This window comes from Neodiprion pinetum, chromosome 2 (genome assembly GCF_021155775.2).
Source record: "Neodiprion pinetum isolate iyNeoPine1 chromosome 2, iyNeoPine1.2, whole genome shotgun sequence".
Classification (NCBI taxonomy): Eukaryota; Metazoa; Arthropoda; class Insecta; order Hymenoptera; family Diprionidae; genus Neodiprion; species Neodiprion pinetum.
In genome coordinates this window covers 1,595,262-1,613,257 of record NC_060233.1, presented here as the reverse complement: position 1 = coordinate 1,613,257, position 17,996 = coordinate 1,595,262, and the positions used below count along the sequence as shown (strand labels likewise).

Genomic DNA, 17,996 nt, shown 5'->3' with positions numbered 1-17,996 from the left:
CACACTGAATCGTCTGCCGGTCATACTTTCAATTTCGACCAGTCGGTACAACTCAGAGATGTAGGTACTATATACATGTGTTCATGTAACTTCGTCCATGTTTCAGGCTGAACTCTCAATTTACAGAGAGACCATTGCACTGTGCATACTCAGTCTTCAGGGATCGCGACAAGCTCGGTGACCTCGTTGACCTTCTTCTCTGGTCGTCACCCGGTAAGTCGAGTCGTCGTTAAGCCCGTTCTTGGTCGTCTTGGTCGTCAGCAGGGCCGGTGAGTTGCAATTTCTTCAGGTATGGAGTTCGTTATAGAAGTGGGAACGGAAGGGGTGTTGTTCATTTACTCTATGACAGTTTCATGATATTTTGATTAACGTTGTATCTTTGCACTTTCGAAAGATATTAACCTCGTTTATACATAATATTTCAATAAAACCAAAAGTACTTAAAGTTCAATATTTCACTTATTCATGACGGAGACTCGATTGATTTCTGTCACCATTTTTCGCCGAATGTGAAGGATCGTTGTGTCAATCAATCTAGATACCATTATCAATCAAAGACATGAGTTTTCAACCTCTGTAAAATGAAAAAAATGTTCATACCGCAGCGCGAGACGATGCTGGGATGAATGGATAATTCTCTCTCTCAAAAAAAAAAAAAAGAAATCAATTTTGTATGCAATGCAAGTGGGTAAAGTATTTTATAGACATAGATACACAGAAAGCTCGAGGTAACGAAGCTAACTGACTCGATAATAATCTTGGAAAGTTTCTAATTTGATTCCATTCGGGTCTTCGCCTACCGATAACGTCAAATCTGTAGAAGTCTTTCGCTACTTTTCCCAGGTATGGAAACTCCATACTCAGCATACATCAAGTATGGATTACTCCATACTGACCATACCGACGTCGCCGGCGGTGGTCTTCAGGGTCAGTAAAGTCAAGGTCTCTTCGAACCATCGACATCGGCATCAGCATCGGCATACGGATAGTTGGAACAGAAGTTACTTGGTCCCAAGTAGCTTGACAGGAATCGGTTAGAGCTGGCAACGATCGGTTGTACCGTTAAGTTGCGTTACAGACACACAGCTGGAACATTCGCACCTTGCGTCGACGTCTGTGTCTTTCTCTCACGCACGCTCGTGCCTCTCACTGTGTTTGTGAGTTTACAATCTACACGAGGACAGGCACACATGCGAGCCTTTTTTTCCCCGATTACGTCACGCTCTGTTGGTGCCCCTTTCACCTGGTGCGCAGCAAGGTTCGTTAGCGGGGAGGAGAGACTGTAACCAGATCGGGGGTACCCGGGGAAACCTTTCGATTGGTAAGCAAATATCGGTATTGCGCGATCTTGTTGAAGAGAACTCTTACCGCCACTATATGTATACTGATGGAAATTGAATGTAACATGACATAAGAAACCCAGTCAAGATTACGGTCCACTCAATTTTAACTCCCGGTAATGCTTTCTCCTAAACTCTTGGTCAATTCTTCTTTATTACAAGAAGGATTTTGAAATGTAATAAACAAAAATTATACCACATGAGCAAAAGAGTGTTCCAGAGACGTTTGCTTCCATTCAACCGTCACTGTTCTTCTCCGCTTACAGTTAAACGAAGAGCGCAGGCGTTCCGTCGTCGTTACGTCTCTACGTTGAGGCTTGGCTCTGATAGTCAGCGCAGAGAAGGAGCGATCGAGCGCAGGCGTGATAGAAACGTTGCGCACCAGGTTGGGTATCTCGGTGTTTATTCTACCTCGGTATTCCACGGATACAATGCTTCCGTACCTACACAGACAAGCAGAGTTTCAGTACCGACGAGCTGGGCACGTTTGGAGCTCAACATGGCGCCGGTCGCTCTGTAGCTTTTACGTCAATATCGCGGTTTAGCTGTAGCAACGCAATTCGAACAGGCATTGGATTTGGAAGGCACGATGCTTGACCAAGTGAGTGCGGATATTCGGTCTGGCGAGATCGCTGCTTCTTTTCTCTTCAGTGTACTCGACTCGGATATGTTTGGATTGCGTATCACTCAAGAATCCACTTGCAGTCCATCTCGGTAATGGTTTGGAAGAATTTGAAAGACCTCATCGTCGATACTCAACACCGCGGGAAAAACGACTAAAGCATATTTCCCTCAACAGCGATTCGCATTCCATTCCAGTGGCGGGATATTTTGATCCTCGCGTATATATACGCTATAGTGACTGCAAGGCAAAGTACCGGAAAACCTCGTAGATCCTTCGCTCCGATAATAACGTAAAATTCGTTTACAAAAGAGTATAAATTGCGACTGACCTAAGTTTTACCGTCAAACCCACAACCGCATAGTCCGAAACCTATTTCAGGTCGAAATCCATTACTAGCTACTTGGTCATAAATCACTTGTAATGTTCGCCGGAAGTGATAATTTCGCAATGTCAAGTACATCAAGGACATGCTTCACTTAGGTGAAGTACGAGCTTGCAGATTACAGGGTGAATTGGGAAAGAGGGTCACGTGCAGCCCGTGAAATAGTTACACGAATTAATCAGTTACACGAAATACCGAGATTTTGGTGTATGATCGCGATTGTTGGAAAGATAAATTCCAAATTCGAATCATGGCAGAAGAAGGTGCGGAGATCCGCGAGTGCCTGAGCAGCTGGCTGGCCTACCTTCAGGTGAGTTGATTGCCGGGATGCTTCACGGCACTCTATGTCGTCTTTTTCACTCATCATTCCTGGACCTCCAGACGCTGAACGGACTCTGCACCGCCGGTACGAAGCTCGCGCATTCCCTGCAGGACCTCCTGTCGACTCACGAAGGCCACGACGCGTTGGCAGCAAGGTGCAAATTGACTGGACAGTGTCTCGCCGGATGGGAAGAGCTTACTCGGGCTACCAACGTCGCCAGTAACACCGTGAAGAACCATGTCAGCCACGTGATGGCGGCACTTGGAGAGGCTGAAGGTGGAACGGTCGACTCCCAAGTTAGTAGACGAGGACCAGCGCGCAAACAATGCCCATTACCCCTCACCGTCATCATCTATCGTTTCAGGATATCCTCTGCGACAATTTACTGACCTTCATCAACCTACAGTATCAGTTCTGCCTCGCCTGCTGCGAGTGCCTAGGTGCGTTGACAAGATAGGGTGACACAAATCCCAGGTAGCACACTCATTCAGAGGCTGACCATCATTCGACTACAAAAAATGGAATTAAAAAAATTTCGACGCAATGTTGATAAAAAATAGACAAAAGGTCGGCTATTTTTTAATGGCTATATATCGTCAAAAAAGTGGACTTAAAGTTGACATGCGGTATACTTCAAGTTTACGAATGTCCTCTGAAATGCCTACTATAAGGCGATCCGACTAGACAACCCGTTGTTACTTTATTCCAGTTACCACTGGAAAGTCAAGTGAAAAGTTTTGATATTTTTTAGACAAATGATTGTTTCTGCGAGCGCATTAATGTGCCGAATGAACGTCAACGTCTGGTGGCAGTTAGACTGACTAATCGTTATCTCGTACTTGATGAAAGCTGACTATTAGTCCACGAAATTAGCCAATTTGCAAATTATCGCCTTTTTGTGTTGACTGCTGACAGTCAACTGAAAACCAAATAATAGTTGACGTCGGGTGTTGCCTTTACCGTGACATTTCAGAGGACACTTGGGCACTCTTAGTCAGTGTACAGTGAAAGATCGGCTCATAATATCCCTACTCCCAGTTGACTTGAAATAGTTGACTGAGATTTTTTGTCGATATTAAGTCAACTAACATCCAACAGTGTGCTACCTGGGAGACTTAGCGGCGTGGCTATGAACGGCTCTCTTGCTTTTGGCAGGTGGAATGGCAGAGTGTTCCTGTTCTCGAACCGGAAGGTCAGAGTGCGAGGTGGCAGCTTTGCAGCGATGTTTCGAGAGGCTGTACAGTCCTTCGGGGGGCTCTTCGTCCGGCGGTCAGCAGCAGGGGCAGCGATCGCGTCTGCCTTATCCGCTCTTTCCTCTGCAGGTTCAGAGGCGATGGTCGGAAACCGCCGCCGCCGAGATGTCGGGATCTACGGTCGAGAACGCAACCAGACGGTGGTCCATGCCTTGGGACTGTCGCCACGTATCCGACTTCCTCGAGGCGCCCACCGCCCATCAGAACAACGCCAGGACCAAGCTGAAGGTGCCTTCCAGTCAGGAACGAAGTCGAGCCGTCACCCCCGACTCGTCCTGGAAATCATCGACCATGGCCAGTCAGGATGGACTCCGGGAGGCCATTCAGCTACTCTCGTGCAAACCGGGTAAGGTCAAGTGGAGTCAATCCCTTTAGTCGCAGGAAGAATAGGAGGAAGACGCTTTTGAGGAGGACTAGTTACAACATCGTTATTGTCCAGGTATCCGGCCATCGGCCCAGCTGTATCATCCGAATCAGCATATTCCAGATGTCACTCTGACAACGTGTAGCTTCGATAGAAACAGCGACTGTTCTAGCACCGCCTGGCTCGATAATCGATCGAGTTTGAGGTACTGGCCACGAGACGCTGGCGACCACTCGGACCATTCCGGTGAGTGTGCTCTTTTCACGGCGCCGATTGTTGGAATGTTTTGTCCACTTGCGCAACGGTGAGAAAAGTACTCACTCTTCTGCCAACCTTGTAACATTTAAACGTTACGCAGAGCCCTGCTCAAGTTTCGCAAACATTTTGTGAATACCATCGTGCAGAGACTTCTCAGGACATGAATTAAGAACTGTAATTAGACTTGATGACGTTATGACGTTAAAATTGTCACAATGCAACCGCATTCGAGAAGATAAAAAATCGGATTATTATTCTGCACTTATCATTCCCAAACTATGAACTGGTCTTATTTCGTTTTTACTCAAAGTTTCAGAACAGAGTGGAACCAGCGGAAGTGGTCACAGAGATAGCAAGGACAGCATCCACTCGCAGAGTGATCAGAGTGGAATCGGCCAGAGGGAATCAGATGCAGGTATGTATGATCAATTCCGCTAATTTTCGGCATCATTCTGCGAGAATATTGACCAACGTTTGTATCCACCGTTTCAGGGATGAGCGAGGTGCTGGCCTCGAGGAAAAGCAGCTCGTCGACGGACTCGTGCCGATCTGGTTCGGAGGGTGGCGTCGTCGGAGGGGTATAAAAATGATAACTTAACGAGAAAACCTACCGCAGTGTATACGGTGAAGAGGAAGACTCCTCCGTTGCAGGATCTGCACCCGCCATTTGAATAGCGAATATTAAAATGTAATTTTTTCAGGAATCCTCACGGTCCCAGTTATACTCAATGTGGAGCGGAGGCGACCTGCCCTTCATCAAGCTCCCTGAAAACAGCGAACGAACCGATAAAGATCCTCCGACATGAACGAGATATATTTACAACATATCGTTTGAACAATCTCTTTTTAATTATGACCAAGTCGTCCTTCGCCGGTTGAAGGAATGTTGTACAATGTACAGATTGTATACATCTATAGCCTAACGCGTTAGTTACCCGTTTTAAAAACGGGAGGATCGATCCCCTCGCTGTTCTTGTTTATACACCTACGTAAGAGTTAAAATTTTTACTACCCGTACCTATATTAATCTTGCCTCCCTCGAAGTGAAAACCATTCGCTGCAGAGCAGAAAATGTTTGTCAAAATAATTATCGCTGGTGTGAATTACATAGAGTTATAGTTGTGAACTCTAGTTTCGAAAATCCTTCCGTTTCCTATACTTCACTTATGAATCGCTAACATTTTCGTAATAACAAGTCGCTTCGACATGCTAAAATCACTAATTATTTCAAATCGTACTCTGGAGCTGATACCAGCTATTCTGGCGACCACTGCGTTGATTTGAAATCATGAAAATGCTCGTTTAGATGTTTTATATTTTAGTCGAAAAAGTTTTATACATCCGTTTAAATCCAAGATCTCCTGCGTGTACGTTTTTTAATATGTTTGATAGACGTAATGGTAAATTCTGATCAAGCCTTATCGGTACAAAATGATAATATATGTGTATTGGACCTTCGAATAGGTGTAACCTATTTCTTTTTCATTTTTATTTTTTGACAGGAAAATGAATACGTGAATCATATCTTGAACCAATTTTTCACCTTGTATCCGTGAATCACAAACTATTATACAACGTATAACACATACCTCTACGAGAAAAAAAAATTGAAGTATCCTTAAACGGTAATTGTGTCGATTGATTAATCCGTATCTTTGCTAGCTGTTGAAGAAAAATACATTCGGCAACAGAATACAGTAGAATCTGCTTATACGTAATTTTATTCATATGGCACAGTACAATGATAGGTATCTGATAAAATTATTCTAGACATTCTAGATATTCTTAGAAATAACGTATAGGTAAATTATCATCAGTTTCGTCGTGAAACTGCTTTAAAAGACCGTTAAAAAAAACGATATACAAGAAATACACCGTAATATAAATCCACCCACTAGGCTGAAAGGGTTTCGAAATTCCAAACCATTTAACAGTAATCTCAAAAGATTGGAATCTACGAATTCGTTCCCACCTACTTGCGGCAGACATCAATATTTCGTAATAAAAAATTCGCGTATCCGTGTCACTTTGCACGTGTAATTTTTGAACAAATTTACTCAACGTTTCGCAGACGTACGATCCAGCGCATCTTGTCGAACCGTCTCGCTCGCAGACTTGAATCCAACCATCGGCATCAAAAATCTTCGTCCAATAATTCGTCGTCGTCCTGACCGTAGTCGTCGTACTGATTCTTGAGATCATCCCTAAGCTCGGAGGTCTGGGAACAGCCCTCGCACCTCGACTCGTTGATACCGTAATTGATGCAGGTGTCGCCGACGCATTCGCAGCACCCATCGTGGAACCATCTGTAACTGGTTGCCCCCATGCTCTGACAGGATGCCTTGCACTTGTGCCAGGAGTTGCACTGAGCCATGAACGCGACGGTGCAATTCAAGGTCACCACGTTCGTCTTGATGGGCTGGACCTCCTGCTCAACGGTTTCTGCAAAGACAAAGAGAAAACAAAGAAAAATAATTTAAAGAGTTGGCGAGTACAACAACCTTCGGAAATTTTCGTCGAGGAATAGGAAAATCCTTGGGGCAAAGAGATACAATGACTCACGCATGTGATAGTCTTCCTTTTCGTTCTTCGGATTGTAAGTAGAGATATCGAAGTCGACGGGAAAGGTGAAGGTCAGCCATCGTCTAAGGGTATCCGTCTCGGACGTTAAAGCCTGGAAAAGTCCAGGTACCGGTTCGGCGAATTCTTCAACATGGGACTTTGCGCTTAGTGGATTTACGGTGATATTCGGCTTTGGACAAAGGTCTGAAACACAGAGGGGAAAATGCCTCGCAGGTATAAATAACTAAAACGTCAGAGAAAATAAGCATATATATCCGCACTTTCGACCCTCTTACTTTCCGTAAATGATCGTACTCACCGACGCACGAACAGCACTCGTCGTAGAGATAGCTGAGGCAGCTGAAACACTCCTTGCAGCAGGTGCAGGTCACCAGGTCACACTTGCAGCTCTGGGTCAGCATACACTTGCTGACAACGCTGGCGCAGATCGCCTCGTTACAGGCCAACGATGTTTTCACCGAGTTTTGAAGGACCAGAAGGAACAGGATCGTCGACAAGCCCCAGCCCAGCATAACGGGCTTCCACCACTGCCCCATCATCGTTCCTGGAAGAAAATCGGTTTCCTCTTAACGAAAATCGGATACCCTGGATCACGCGGATTGGAACGATCGAAGGTCCAGTAACGGACACGTCAGAGGCGCGATATTGCCGGTTGCACAACAAATATCTATAACTGCATCGAATGGTCGCGCCGCGTTACAGAGATGAGATTTCTTTCGATTACGGTTGTGGTGTCCGCGTCGAAAGGTCCGTTCATGCACGTACACATCAAGCCATTTCTTAGCATGTGAGCGAGGCTGGTGGACACTCGACGTACACGTGTACCTGGTCGAGTGGATGTATGTTTGTCAGCATCGGGCATGGAGAGACAGGCCAGTAGCGAGAGAGCCCCGCCTTGATCTCAACTCGTTATATGCCCCGAGGCGGTATAATAACTCGCATATACATACGTATATAAACCCTGGACGAGCGCCATTGCGGGGAATAGAATATTTTCACCAAGAGCAAGTCAAACCGTTCCCCGTTTCACATGCGTCGTGAAACCGCGTCGCGTTCGCGTTGACTATAAAATCCAAATCAATCCCGATATTGCAACGGGGCGAACCGGATATCTTTAATTCCGGTCATTTCGCCGATGTATGAAAACACAGGCTCCCGCATAGCTGGGAATAGATTTTGCCGAAGCGCGAGGGTCGGTGCATTTATATCCATCCGTAATTCGTTATCCGGAATCGTTTGCGAAAGCTCCGCGCACCGTGGAACACATTTATGCACCACGACGCTAAGCACGGACACCTGGAGAATACGTAAAACCAGTCAAGCACCTCACGCAGCCTTTTCCTCGATTCTTCCAGCTCGTCTCATCTCGCGGATTGGTCATTCAAAGTTCAAACGGTCAAGTGCGCAATTCGGACGGTGAAACGCGCGGCTGAGACGCAGAAGAGCCAAATTTAACGGGCACCGCGTATCTTTTACTCACCGTTTTAACGTCGACGGATATCGAGTTGCGGGAAGGCGCGGATCACTTTTTAAACTCGCACTTCTCACCTAGCGTCATAACACTGCGCGGTGGCGGTTTCGGAGCCTCCGGTATCAGGCGAATGATCGCCGACTTTTTTTAACTCATGCAACTCGCGTTGCGGGTAAAACGCGTTCGTCTATCGAGATGCGGATCAAACGCGTAAAAGACGAACGCGATACGCGGCAGTTCGAACGTTCAGTCCTCGCGGGCAGTAGAGACTCTGTCTGGTGTGTCTCTCGGTGGCTCCCACGAACTCCGTTCGAGACTGGTTCTCCCTTTTTTCAGCCTTTTTGTCTTACCTGCGGCCCCCCAGGAGCGGCTGCGTGTCCGTTCTGAGTTTCGAACTGCCGCCAGGTCGTCGGGGGGACAACGACGCTCCTCTCTCTCTCTCTCCACCTCGGTATTCTCTCTCTTTCTCTTCCCCTCGAGTCGCGAGAGACGCGATATGCTCTCCCAGGGCCGCTTGTAGCGCCACGGCGCCACGGGAGGATCCGATCCAATTTTTTTGCGAAAGTATGAAAGAACTCTTGACTATCGTCACCGCTGATTTTCAACTTGTTCCAACTTTCAAAGCCCGTCTTACACGTTCGTTAGAGTATGATTAACCGGGATGACGACTGGATCCTATCGTCGAAATGAAAACCTCTTTCACAAAACTTTAAAATGTTCAAATTTACGTTATGTACGTGATGTATGCGGTATCATCCACATCAACGCGCGGTCCATTTCGGATGCAGGCTACTTAGCCGTCGTCAAATAGATACAACGTCGAGACAGGCGTCTGACGTCTCATTTACCTCCCACTGCAATGAACCATCATTAAACTGCTTCCGCCGACAAGTGGCTCGCTTCTTTACTCTGGTTTTAACACTTTTTCACACCCAACTTGAAGACAATTTTCGAACGTAAACCAAGTCCGATCAAATTGTCTAATTCGAATCATGCTATTGGAATTTAGCCGACAGACGACTGCCACATTTTTTCACAATCACTCAGACCTGACGTGAACTCGGGAAAATGTGGTCGAAATTTCGGGAAAAGGCGAAAGACCTAGAGAGAGAGAGAGAGAGAGAAAAGGATTCGGGGAACTAGAGATGGGGCTGTTAGAACTTTGGCCAATTAGACGAAGGAGACACTTGTCGAAGGCGGTGTTGTTTGAAGGTAGAACACAGGCCCGACATAGGTCTGACATCAGGAGGCACGGGGGTACCTTACAGGTATAAAAATCGCTTCCTCTCCTAATGACTATCTGCGTGGAATTTCAGCCTACGTTGTCCTTAAGGAGGTCTTGCCGGGAGGTCTGTTGCCTCTGGAATCGGGACGTCCCTGGTGCGGCATGGGAGTCATAAATTCATGCGTATATTCCTACGCCGTGAAATCCACAGCTAGCGATTCCACTTATTATTATTATTGTTGTTGTTGTTATTATTTTTACCATCATCATCATATTTCAGCCTTTCCTCCTCTCTGCTCATCTCATATTACCACAATTTGCATTTAAATCCGTCAACGTTAACGCGGAGTAGAATTTTTCCACGAATCGAAAATAGTTTCTTTCGTATCAAACAATCGATGATCGTGTTAAATCCATTATGTAATTTTCACATTATTTTATACCTGTTATTTCTAACATTTTTCTAACGAATAATCTCGTTCAATTTTTTGTTCAGTTAATACTTACAAGGAGAGTATGAGACCTACTGATCAGGCATTCTGATGTGTAAATCCATTCATTGGATCGATTTTCATCCAGGTTTATTTGATTGAATTCAAATTGATTATTATAAATCAGTAGTTAAATGAGAGGAATGCTTTATTAAACGAAACTTAGTGTATATTTTGGCCTGAAATGTGAGCTTCTATTATCTTGTGTTAAAGTATCGATAACAGGTTCTTATAGGATCAAGAGTAAACGGATATATTATTATTTCATAGTACAATAAAGTGTGAAGTGTAAATTTTTGACAGCCTAATGAATCGTGAATCGAGCGAAGAAAGGCCCAATAGGAGGAACTACACGTCAAAAACTCGTTATTTTGGCCCAAGAAACACTCCTAGAAGTTTCAGCAGAATCTGAGATCAGGAGTTTAGAGATCTGATTTCATTCTCTTGGTTAGTACTCACAGTCATCATACTCACTGCTGGGTAAAATCCTTCAATAGATCCGTTTAAAATGAAAAATGGAAAATGCTTTCAGAAACATAATTTGAATGGATAAATGTAAATGGTTACTTTGAGAACATGTAAATTTTAAATTCAAGGTGCCATTTAAGTTTTAAATACTTATTTCAAACGAAACCTGTACAAATATTACTCAGCTGTGACTATGCTCGGTTTACGCATGCACTTACTGCAGAAGCACTCACTGTTGCGAGATACGCCCGATTATAGGCAACACAACATACTTTACTGCTGTGCTGAAGAAAATTGTGCAGGTACAGTGTAATCAGCTCGATTATGACACTAATGTTCTATAATGTATAAGTCACGATTATTGCAATAAATGCTTAAACCTATACATCAATGCAACAGATAGTATAGGAAGAATGAGAAAATCGGCATGTAGGCATGTTGAGAAGTTGAAGTCACATCTTCGCCAGACAGGAGATTCCAATTCCGGTTTCTGTAAAATTAATCACAGGCGCTTTGCAAAGTATCAAACAGCCGCAAGGATTTGTCTGTTAATCTGTTTATACAAATATTCAGAATATTCTCAACAACAGATCGCCAGAGAAGTTCAATTCTTCAAAAATGAATTAATTTTATCTCCTTCATAACAATTAATATTTCGAATAATAATTCGAGTAGGATCGAGAGGGTTCGATATTTTATCAATGGGCGATAGCGGAACGACGGATTCCGGAATGAACCAGATTTCTCAATCGGAACGTCGGATTGCGGCGAGTCGTGGTCACGTGACGGTGCAGAGATATTTATGATGGTGGGGGTAGCGTATCTTACGCGTGACGTATGCGCGTATCTACAGTTTTACTCTTCTACAGTTTCTCCTACTCGCTCACTCGCGTAGGTCCGTTCGCTTCCGTTCCGCGCTCGCCGAATGGCTGTGTCAAAATACACGTCACAAGTTCGTTGATGCGAGTTCACAGTGCTTCTGAAAGTGATGTGGGATATTCTGTGACTGAATTCAATCTGTATAAAAATATAAGAAATTCAAAGAAAGGTGAGTTTTTTTTGGCGCTTCCATGCAGTGCGCATTGCTATCTAACCCAACCTGCTAATCCTAACCTATGCTGTCTAGAAAGTTGAAATACGCGGACAGATTCTGATCCTCATTTGCGTTTCCCCGAATATAACAACAGTCAATAATCTGTTTGTTCAATCGCTTTGAAGATTACTTTAGAAATTCTGAGATATCGTTAATCGTTGACGTCAAAGTCCGTATCCCAGTTTTGTCTCGGTTAGCGTAACTAGTTATCCCCGCCTTTCTCTTTTTCAGTAAACTGCGACGACTTTCACACTGTTATTTGCGATATCCGATCGGAATTCAGATCGCGTTAATTCATAATCAGGAGAAAATCGTTCGGGACTCTGGAATCTCGGCGTCATCGTCTTGAAAAAAAGTTAACCGTGATTTTTCCGAGGTGTTTCGTATTGCGCGCCGCCTACTCGAATTCGCTTACGTGGTGCTAAGCCATCAATTTATCGGTATTTTGCTTGCGTTGATTTACGAGGATGAAGGTAGCAACGTTACTGTAACGATGCATGTTGAGGAAAAATCGTTACTTCCCGCAACAAATAAAATACAATCATATTTTTCACATTTGGCCAACTCCTTGAAAGTCGTTCTAAAATTGCCGAATAATAATTTTTTCACTGATGTTTCGTTACATTATCGTTACCAACTTCGGCCTGATGTTGACTTCGGAAAACTTATCTGCTCGTCAGTCTCGGACTCGGACTGCACACAGCTTTCACGATAAATCGACAAAGATTTCATCGTAGAAATATTCGTTGATATACCACTGATAAAATCAATTTTTATCAGTCACAAACCAACTTTCTACTTCATTTCCGATGATCGTAGAAACAGAATCACTCCAACATCCTCTTATCGCCGTTGATAATTATCATGTCATTGCAATAACTGAGATAAATAATGCGACTACTGTGAAAGATAAATAAAACTCTGAGGAAACAAAAATGTATTTCAATGCTTCTTACTATCAGAGGCTCAAGGTCGCTGCCAGAATTTCGTTTAAAGCTATAGCGCATTGTACATCATTTTAAATCACTCTCTTTATGACCAATTGCGACAATTTACATGCAATGAATGCTCGATCTATGTCGCAACCCGTTGCTCGATGATTGATCATAATTTTCAACGATCATTCACTCAGTTGCATGTTTGTGTCTTCTTTGAGCTTTTATCGTATTCAAACAGTAGTGACTCAACGGGTGTTTTTCTTTTCTCGCAATTCCTTGATAATTGCCTCGGGAAATCCCGCAATTACAGTGTCAATACTGTTCTTTTAATTAAATAGCTAGTTTTTTTAATTAAATATTCAATATTTTACAGCTCTGTAAATCCTTCTACAAACTTCATTAAGTTGTGGTTAAAAAGCATGAAAATTTTCAGAGTCTAGCCATGCGCGCTCTTTTGGTACTGGGCCTAGGGCTGCTGATCGTGCAGACGGCAGTTGCGCCTCCTGTTACGAAGAACAAGAATGCCAGCGAGGAAGCAGCTAAGGATAAGGAAGAAACTGAAGCTGCAGATTCGGCAGATTTGGTAAATATTTTCTTGTACAATGTATCTGAATCTTGCAGATATATATGAATGAAATCATACCGATATCGATCGTATCTCGCATGGACAGATATCTAATCTAGTTCAATCACGGGAACGAAAAATCTATTTTTGTCTATAAATTGTCCTCATTGTGATAAATGCGCTGATTATGAGTGTTCACAACAATAAGCGACATATTAATTTATCTTGTCATTTTTTATCTTTGAAATTACCGGCAATTGTGAAATGCAACGATAGGGGCAAAAAGAATTATTTGAAAGATCTAAACTATTTGAAACATTGCAATCTCGCTCTTAATTCTGTTTCTTATCTAACAGTAGTAAACAGTGAGACTACATGCGATGGTGAGTTCTAGGAATTTTTTATCTCGGGCCTGAAGTTGAAACTTCAACAAATTGTTTTTGTCATATAATCGCTGAGAATCTGTGTAAAATATGGTGGATAACAAGAAAGAAAGCTACTTGCCAACTTCCAGTTCACTTGAAGTGGAAACTGACAAGATTCCACGAGTGAAAGTGCAGAAAAAAATGAATGCTAACACACGAGCAAGAAATATTTTGTGTAATTTGACCATAGGAGGATGTGATGGAGTATCACAGATACCTGACGGAGGTCGTTCAGGCATTGGAGAGCGATCCAGAGTTCCGGCAGAAGCTCGAGAAGGCGAAGGAAATTGATATTCGGGTAAGTGAATTGCATTTATTATTATTCAAGTGTTTCCGCTTGTCTGCAGAATTTTCACAATGTATTATCACAATATTTCAGAGCGGAAAAATTGCCCATGAACTTGAGTTCGTCAATCATCAGGTCAGAACAAAACTCGACGAACTGAAACGCCAAGAGCTCGAGAGGCTCAGGCATCTGGCCATAAAAGAATATCAGATTGAGAATGGACTCGATCCCGACCATCTCAAAATCGCCGAGCATCTCGATCACTCGAATCCACACACATTTGAGATAGATGATCTGAAGAAATTGATCGCCAAGGTAGCCAAGTTTCTGTAATATTGATTAAGCCCAGATATTGATTCGAATGATTTATGAATTGATGAAAATATTCATTTACGCAGGATAAAAAATCGAGAGTAATTTATGCATCAAATTGAGTTCTCATTTTTTTTTAGACCTCGCAAGACTTAGCCGAGGCGGATCGTAAGAGAAAAGAAGAATTTAAAGAATACGAGATGCAAAAGAAGTTTGAGCAAGAGATAAAGATGAAGGGTAATACTGGTAACTAGCTTTGTTTAGTAAGCAACACTTTTGTATTAGCTTTTGTTTTCGTTCGTTTGCATTTCTTGTAGAGCTACGCATGATGTAAAGCTTGCCCTGTGTAGATTTCTGTCCTTCGTGTTACGCGCATGCTAGTATCTCGCTGGAATTTATTGAAACGCTCCTCGATTCACCATAAGTATTTTTCCCTGCAGGCATGGATGAAGATCAAAGGAAGAAATACGAAGCTGAGCTTCACTCCCAGGAGGAAAAGCATAAGAAGCACCAACCGGTTAGTACGATACACTTTATCCTTCATGTTAATTTATCGTTTATTTGATTTATCTACACCTCGCAATTTTTGCACTTCACCTTTTGATCCTTGCAGTTGCATCACCCTGGTAGCAAACCGCAGCTGGAGGAGGTCTGGGAAAAACAGGACCACATGGAAAACCAGGATTTCGATCCCAGGACGTTTTTCTACCTCCATGGTGGGTATTTTACATTACACGAATGTCTGGCAAGCGGTAAAGATCGCGTAACGAGTGTAGAAATTTTTTTACAGATCTCGATGGCAATGGCGTCTGGGATCAGAATGAAGTTAAGGCTCTTTTCTTGAAAGAACTTGACAAAATGTATGCCGAAGGTGCTCCTGAAGACGATTTGAGAGAACGCGCGGAGGAAATGGAACGGATGCGAGAACACGTTTTCAACGAAGCTGATCTTAACAAAGATGGATTGATAAGGTAATTAAACGGTTTCATTTTTTCTTTCTCCAGCCTATTGTCAGTTATTGAAATATTTGGATGAATTCACCTCCGTTTCAGCTATAACGAATTCGTTGAGCAAACAAAGAAGCCCGATTTCCAGCAGGATGCAGGATGGCAGGGTCTGGACGAGCAGCAAATATTTTCACAGCAGGAATACGAGGAATTTGAGAGGCGTAGACAGGAAGACATACAGAAGTTAATTGCAAAGGGAATAGTAAGTTGTCATCCTCCGTGCCACCAATCACTGATCACAGAAATCAAGTTTGCGCCTCTAGTAGATTGATTAAAATGCATTTTAGAACTTGTTTTCCCTGTGTATAATTTGCACTAAAGTAGATACGTATAAAATTCGAGTGACTGGGTACGTTTCGTGCCCTGGGATTGTCGGTTATTTGGAATCATTATCAAAAAATATTGTGTGCGTTCATGGGCGAAAGAGTATTGCTGTATTTGCGAATTAGATCGCTGCAGTCTCTATATTTGGACGCCTTATAGTGAAGCTAGTGTTCACGTTAATGCAATCATATGCAGTCGATGCAAAAAGAATTTCCAACCACCTCTAAAAAGTGTAGAATGGAATTCGATTTAGTCTCTTTTACTATCCAGCCTTTGATTTGTAGTGTGAAGTTTCGTTACTACGAATTGAGTTGATTTTTCAGAATGCATATAAAAAGAGCAAAAAGCGTGAAAAAAAAAGCGGCATGCAAGTTGTTAGTGAAGTTTCCGTGTGATATCCTTTTTTTTTTCCCTTATTTGATCACGCTTGTCGCTTTGGTTTAGTTTGATCCAGCTCGACTGTTATCTTATCGGTTTTTATTTTCCTCCTTTTATCCGCGTCACTACGATGCACTGTGTTTTGTGTATGTAATTAATTAACAAGCGTTTTGCACTTTTCCTTCTTTTTTTTTTTTATACGTTGTTAACGTTGCTAGCTACCCCCGCATCCGGATAGTTATCCCCCTGGACATCCTGAACAGGTGAGTCAATTGACAACAAAAAAAAAGAAGATCTATGCATGAATTAAAACTTCCGAGATGATGTACGACGTGACAATTCAGACGGAGCAAAAATTTTTTTTGATGAAGGAACTTGCGTATATGCAGCCGATTCTCAAGTTAATTGAGAAAATGTATTTGTTCTACGTACTTCCTCTCCTTAGTTCGAAATGCACGATTTTGAAACAATTAAAATTCGAATAATAATACAAAATAACACGTCATTATATTTTCGCCAGTTCCCACCACAGTACGGCCATGTTCCGGTACATCAAGGAGGTCCGGATCAGGGATTCATCGATCCACTGGGTGCCAGAGTCGGGCATCCCAACGAAATTCCACAGGGTCACCAATTCCAAGGCCAACATGTGCCCCAACAACAGTTCCAGGGACAAGTACCACAGCAACAATTCCACGGACAAGTGCCGCAGCAACAGTTCCAAGGACATCAGGTGCCGCAGCAACAGTTCCAAGGACATCAGGTGCCGCAGCAACAGTTCCAAGGACATCCAGTGCCGCAGCAACAGTTCCAGGGCCAACAAGTACCCCAGCAGCAATTCCAAGGACAAGTGCCACAACAACAATTCCAAGGGCAACAAATTCCTCAACAACAGCAGCAGCATGTCCAACAAGTTCAAGGAGGAATTCAGCAGCAGCAACAACAACAGCAACAACAACAACAGCAACAACAGCAACAACAACAACAGCAACAGCAACAACAGCAGCAGCAGCAAGTGGTACAAAACGTGGTTCCGGCAGGAGGAAATCAGCAGGTTCATAATACCGGTAACACAGCAGCAGGAAATTTGGTAAACAATCAACAACAGACCAACATAGCGCAGAAACAAGTAAACAACAATGAAGCTGTTCAGCAACCAGTGGCAGCAATCTTGGTTGAGAATAGCCAAAAAATAGTACCGAATGCAGTAAACGCTCATTCATAATCGGGGTGAAACTGAAAAATAATAAGAAGGTCAATCAGATTATAGTAGAGGATGGAACGGATATTTTATAATTGGAAGTATAATTATAGTCAACTAATTTTACGCATTTTAACATGTGCAAAATTGATTGATGAAAATTCAGCGATTCGATGGAGGGGAAAAATAATTTACCGCTAAAATCAATACGTTTTATACAACTGCAACTATGAACGATGGATTTGACAAGGAATTAATTATACATTGTAGTTTGTAAACCTTTGATCGCGTCAAGCGATTGTATTGTTACGTGACATTATACTATAATACAATATACATATATATTTAACAACGTTTCCTAATCTTCCGCATTTCAGTGCAAACACTCAAGAGATACATTTCATTTCGCAGTATTAATCCACCGCTCGCATTTGTTTGATAAAACTTACTACTGTTATCAATTTTTTTTTTCTTTTCACAATTACGATGATTTTTACGACGACGATGACTGTTTGCTATCGCGGTTTTGCGATTACGTTTCTATTGTCATTCGATGTGTGATTTTTTTCTAATCGATTGATCTAACCGACACGCTTATGATCCCTCCATACCTGATACGATTCGTTGATTTATGATGATTGTGTAAAATTTTGAATGGAAAAATAAAAAGAAAACGTACTTCGAA

At 42.8% G+C, this 17,996-nt stretch overlaps 3 protein-coding genes across 8 annotated transcripts; 2 read left to right on the top strand and 1 right to left on the bottom strand.

The window, feature by feature from the left end:
* Nucleotides 1-1,153: 1,153 nt before the first annotated feature.
* LOC124213332 (uncharacterized) lies at nucleotides 1,154-6,670 on the top strand. 2 transcript variants are annotated; one of them, XM_046614563.2, is made up of 9 exons: nucleotides 1,154-1,321; nucleotides 1,607-2,657; nucleotides 2,729-2,965; nucleotides 3,034-3,109; nucleotides 3,825-4,268; nucleotides 4,362-4,532; nucleotides 4,855-4,959; nucleotides 5,037-5,122; nucleotides 5,246-6,670. In XM_046614563.2, the coding sequence occupies exons 2-9, from the start codon at nucleotides 2,598-2,600 to the stop codon at nucleotides 5,348-5,350; spliced, it is 1,284 nt and encodes a 427-aa protein (XP_046470519.1). In that variant the 5' UTR covers nucleotides 1,154-1,321; nucleotides 1,607-2,597; the 3' UTR covers nucleotides 5,351-6,670. The 2 variants fall into 2 exon arrangements, with proteins under 2 accessions (XP_046470519.1, XP_046470520.1); XM_046614564.2 differs by having other exon boundaries at nucleotides 5,037-5,168; nucleotides 5,246-5,356.
* On the bottom strand, nucleotides 6,248-9,082 carry LOC124213333 (twisted gastrulation protein homolog 1-A). 2 transcript variants are annotated; one of them, XM_046614566.2, is made up of 4 exons: nucleotides 8,949-9,082; nucleotides 7,426-7,671; nucleotides 7,107-7,310; nucleotides 6,248-6,986 (listed from the first exon to the last, which is right to left on the bottom strand). In XM_046614566.2, exons 2-4 carry the CDS (start codon nucleotides 7,664-7,666, stop codon nucleotides 6,679-6,681), a joined length of 753 nt encoding a protein of 250 aa, XP_046470522.1. In that variant the 5' UTR covers nucleotides 7,667-7,671; nucleotides 8,949-9,082; the 3' UTR covers nucleotides 6,248-6,678. The 2 variants fall into 2 exon arrangements, with proteins under 2 accessions (XP_046470522.1, XP_046470521.1); XM_046614565.2 differs by lacking the exon at nucleotides 8,949-9,082 and adding an exon at nucleotides 8,608-8,919.
* Nucleotides 9,083-11,657: 2,575 nt separating this feature from the next.
* Nucleotides 11,658-17,996, top strand: NUCB1 (Nucleobindin 1). Of its 4 annotated transcripts, XM_069133381.1 has the most exons (12): nucleotides 11,659-11,830; nucleotides 13,247-13,396; nucleotides 13,994-14,101; nucleotides 14,183-14,404; nucleotides 14,542-14,647; nucleotides 14,842-14,918; nucleotides 15,015-15,117; nucleotides 15,192-15,372; nucleotides 15,454-15,610; nucleotides 16,329-16,373; nucleotides 16,631-16,843; nucleotides 16,874-17,996. In XM_069133381.1, the coding sequence occupies exons 2-12, from the start codon at nucleotides 13,256-13,258 to the stop codon at nucleotides 17,333-17,335; spliced, it is 1,815 nt and encodes a 604-aa protein (XP_068989482.1). In that variant the 5' UTR covers nucleotides 11,659-11,830; nucleotides 13,247-13,255; the 3' UTR covers nucleotides 17,336-17,996. The 4 variants fall into 4 exon arrangements, with proteins under 4 accessions (XP_046470505.1, XP_046470507.1, XP_068989482.1 ...); XM_046614549.2 differs by having other exon boundaries at nucleotides 11,658-11,830; nucleotides 14,542-14,638; nucleotides 16,631-17,996; XM_046614548.2 differs by having other exon boundaries at nucleotides 16,631-17,996.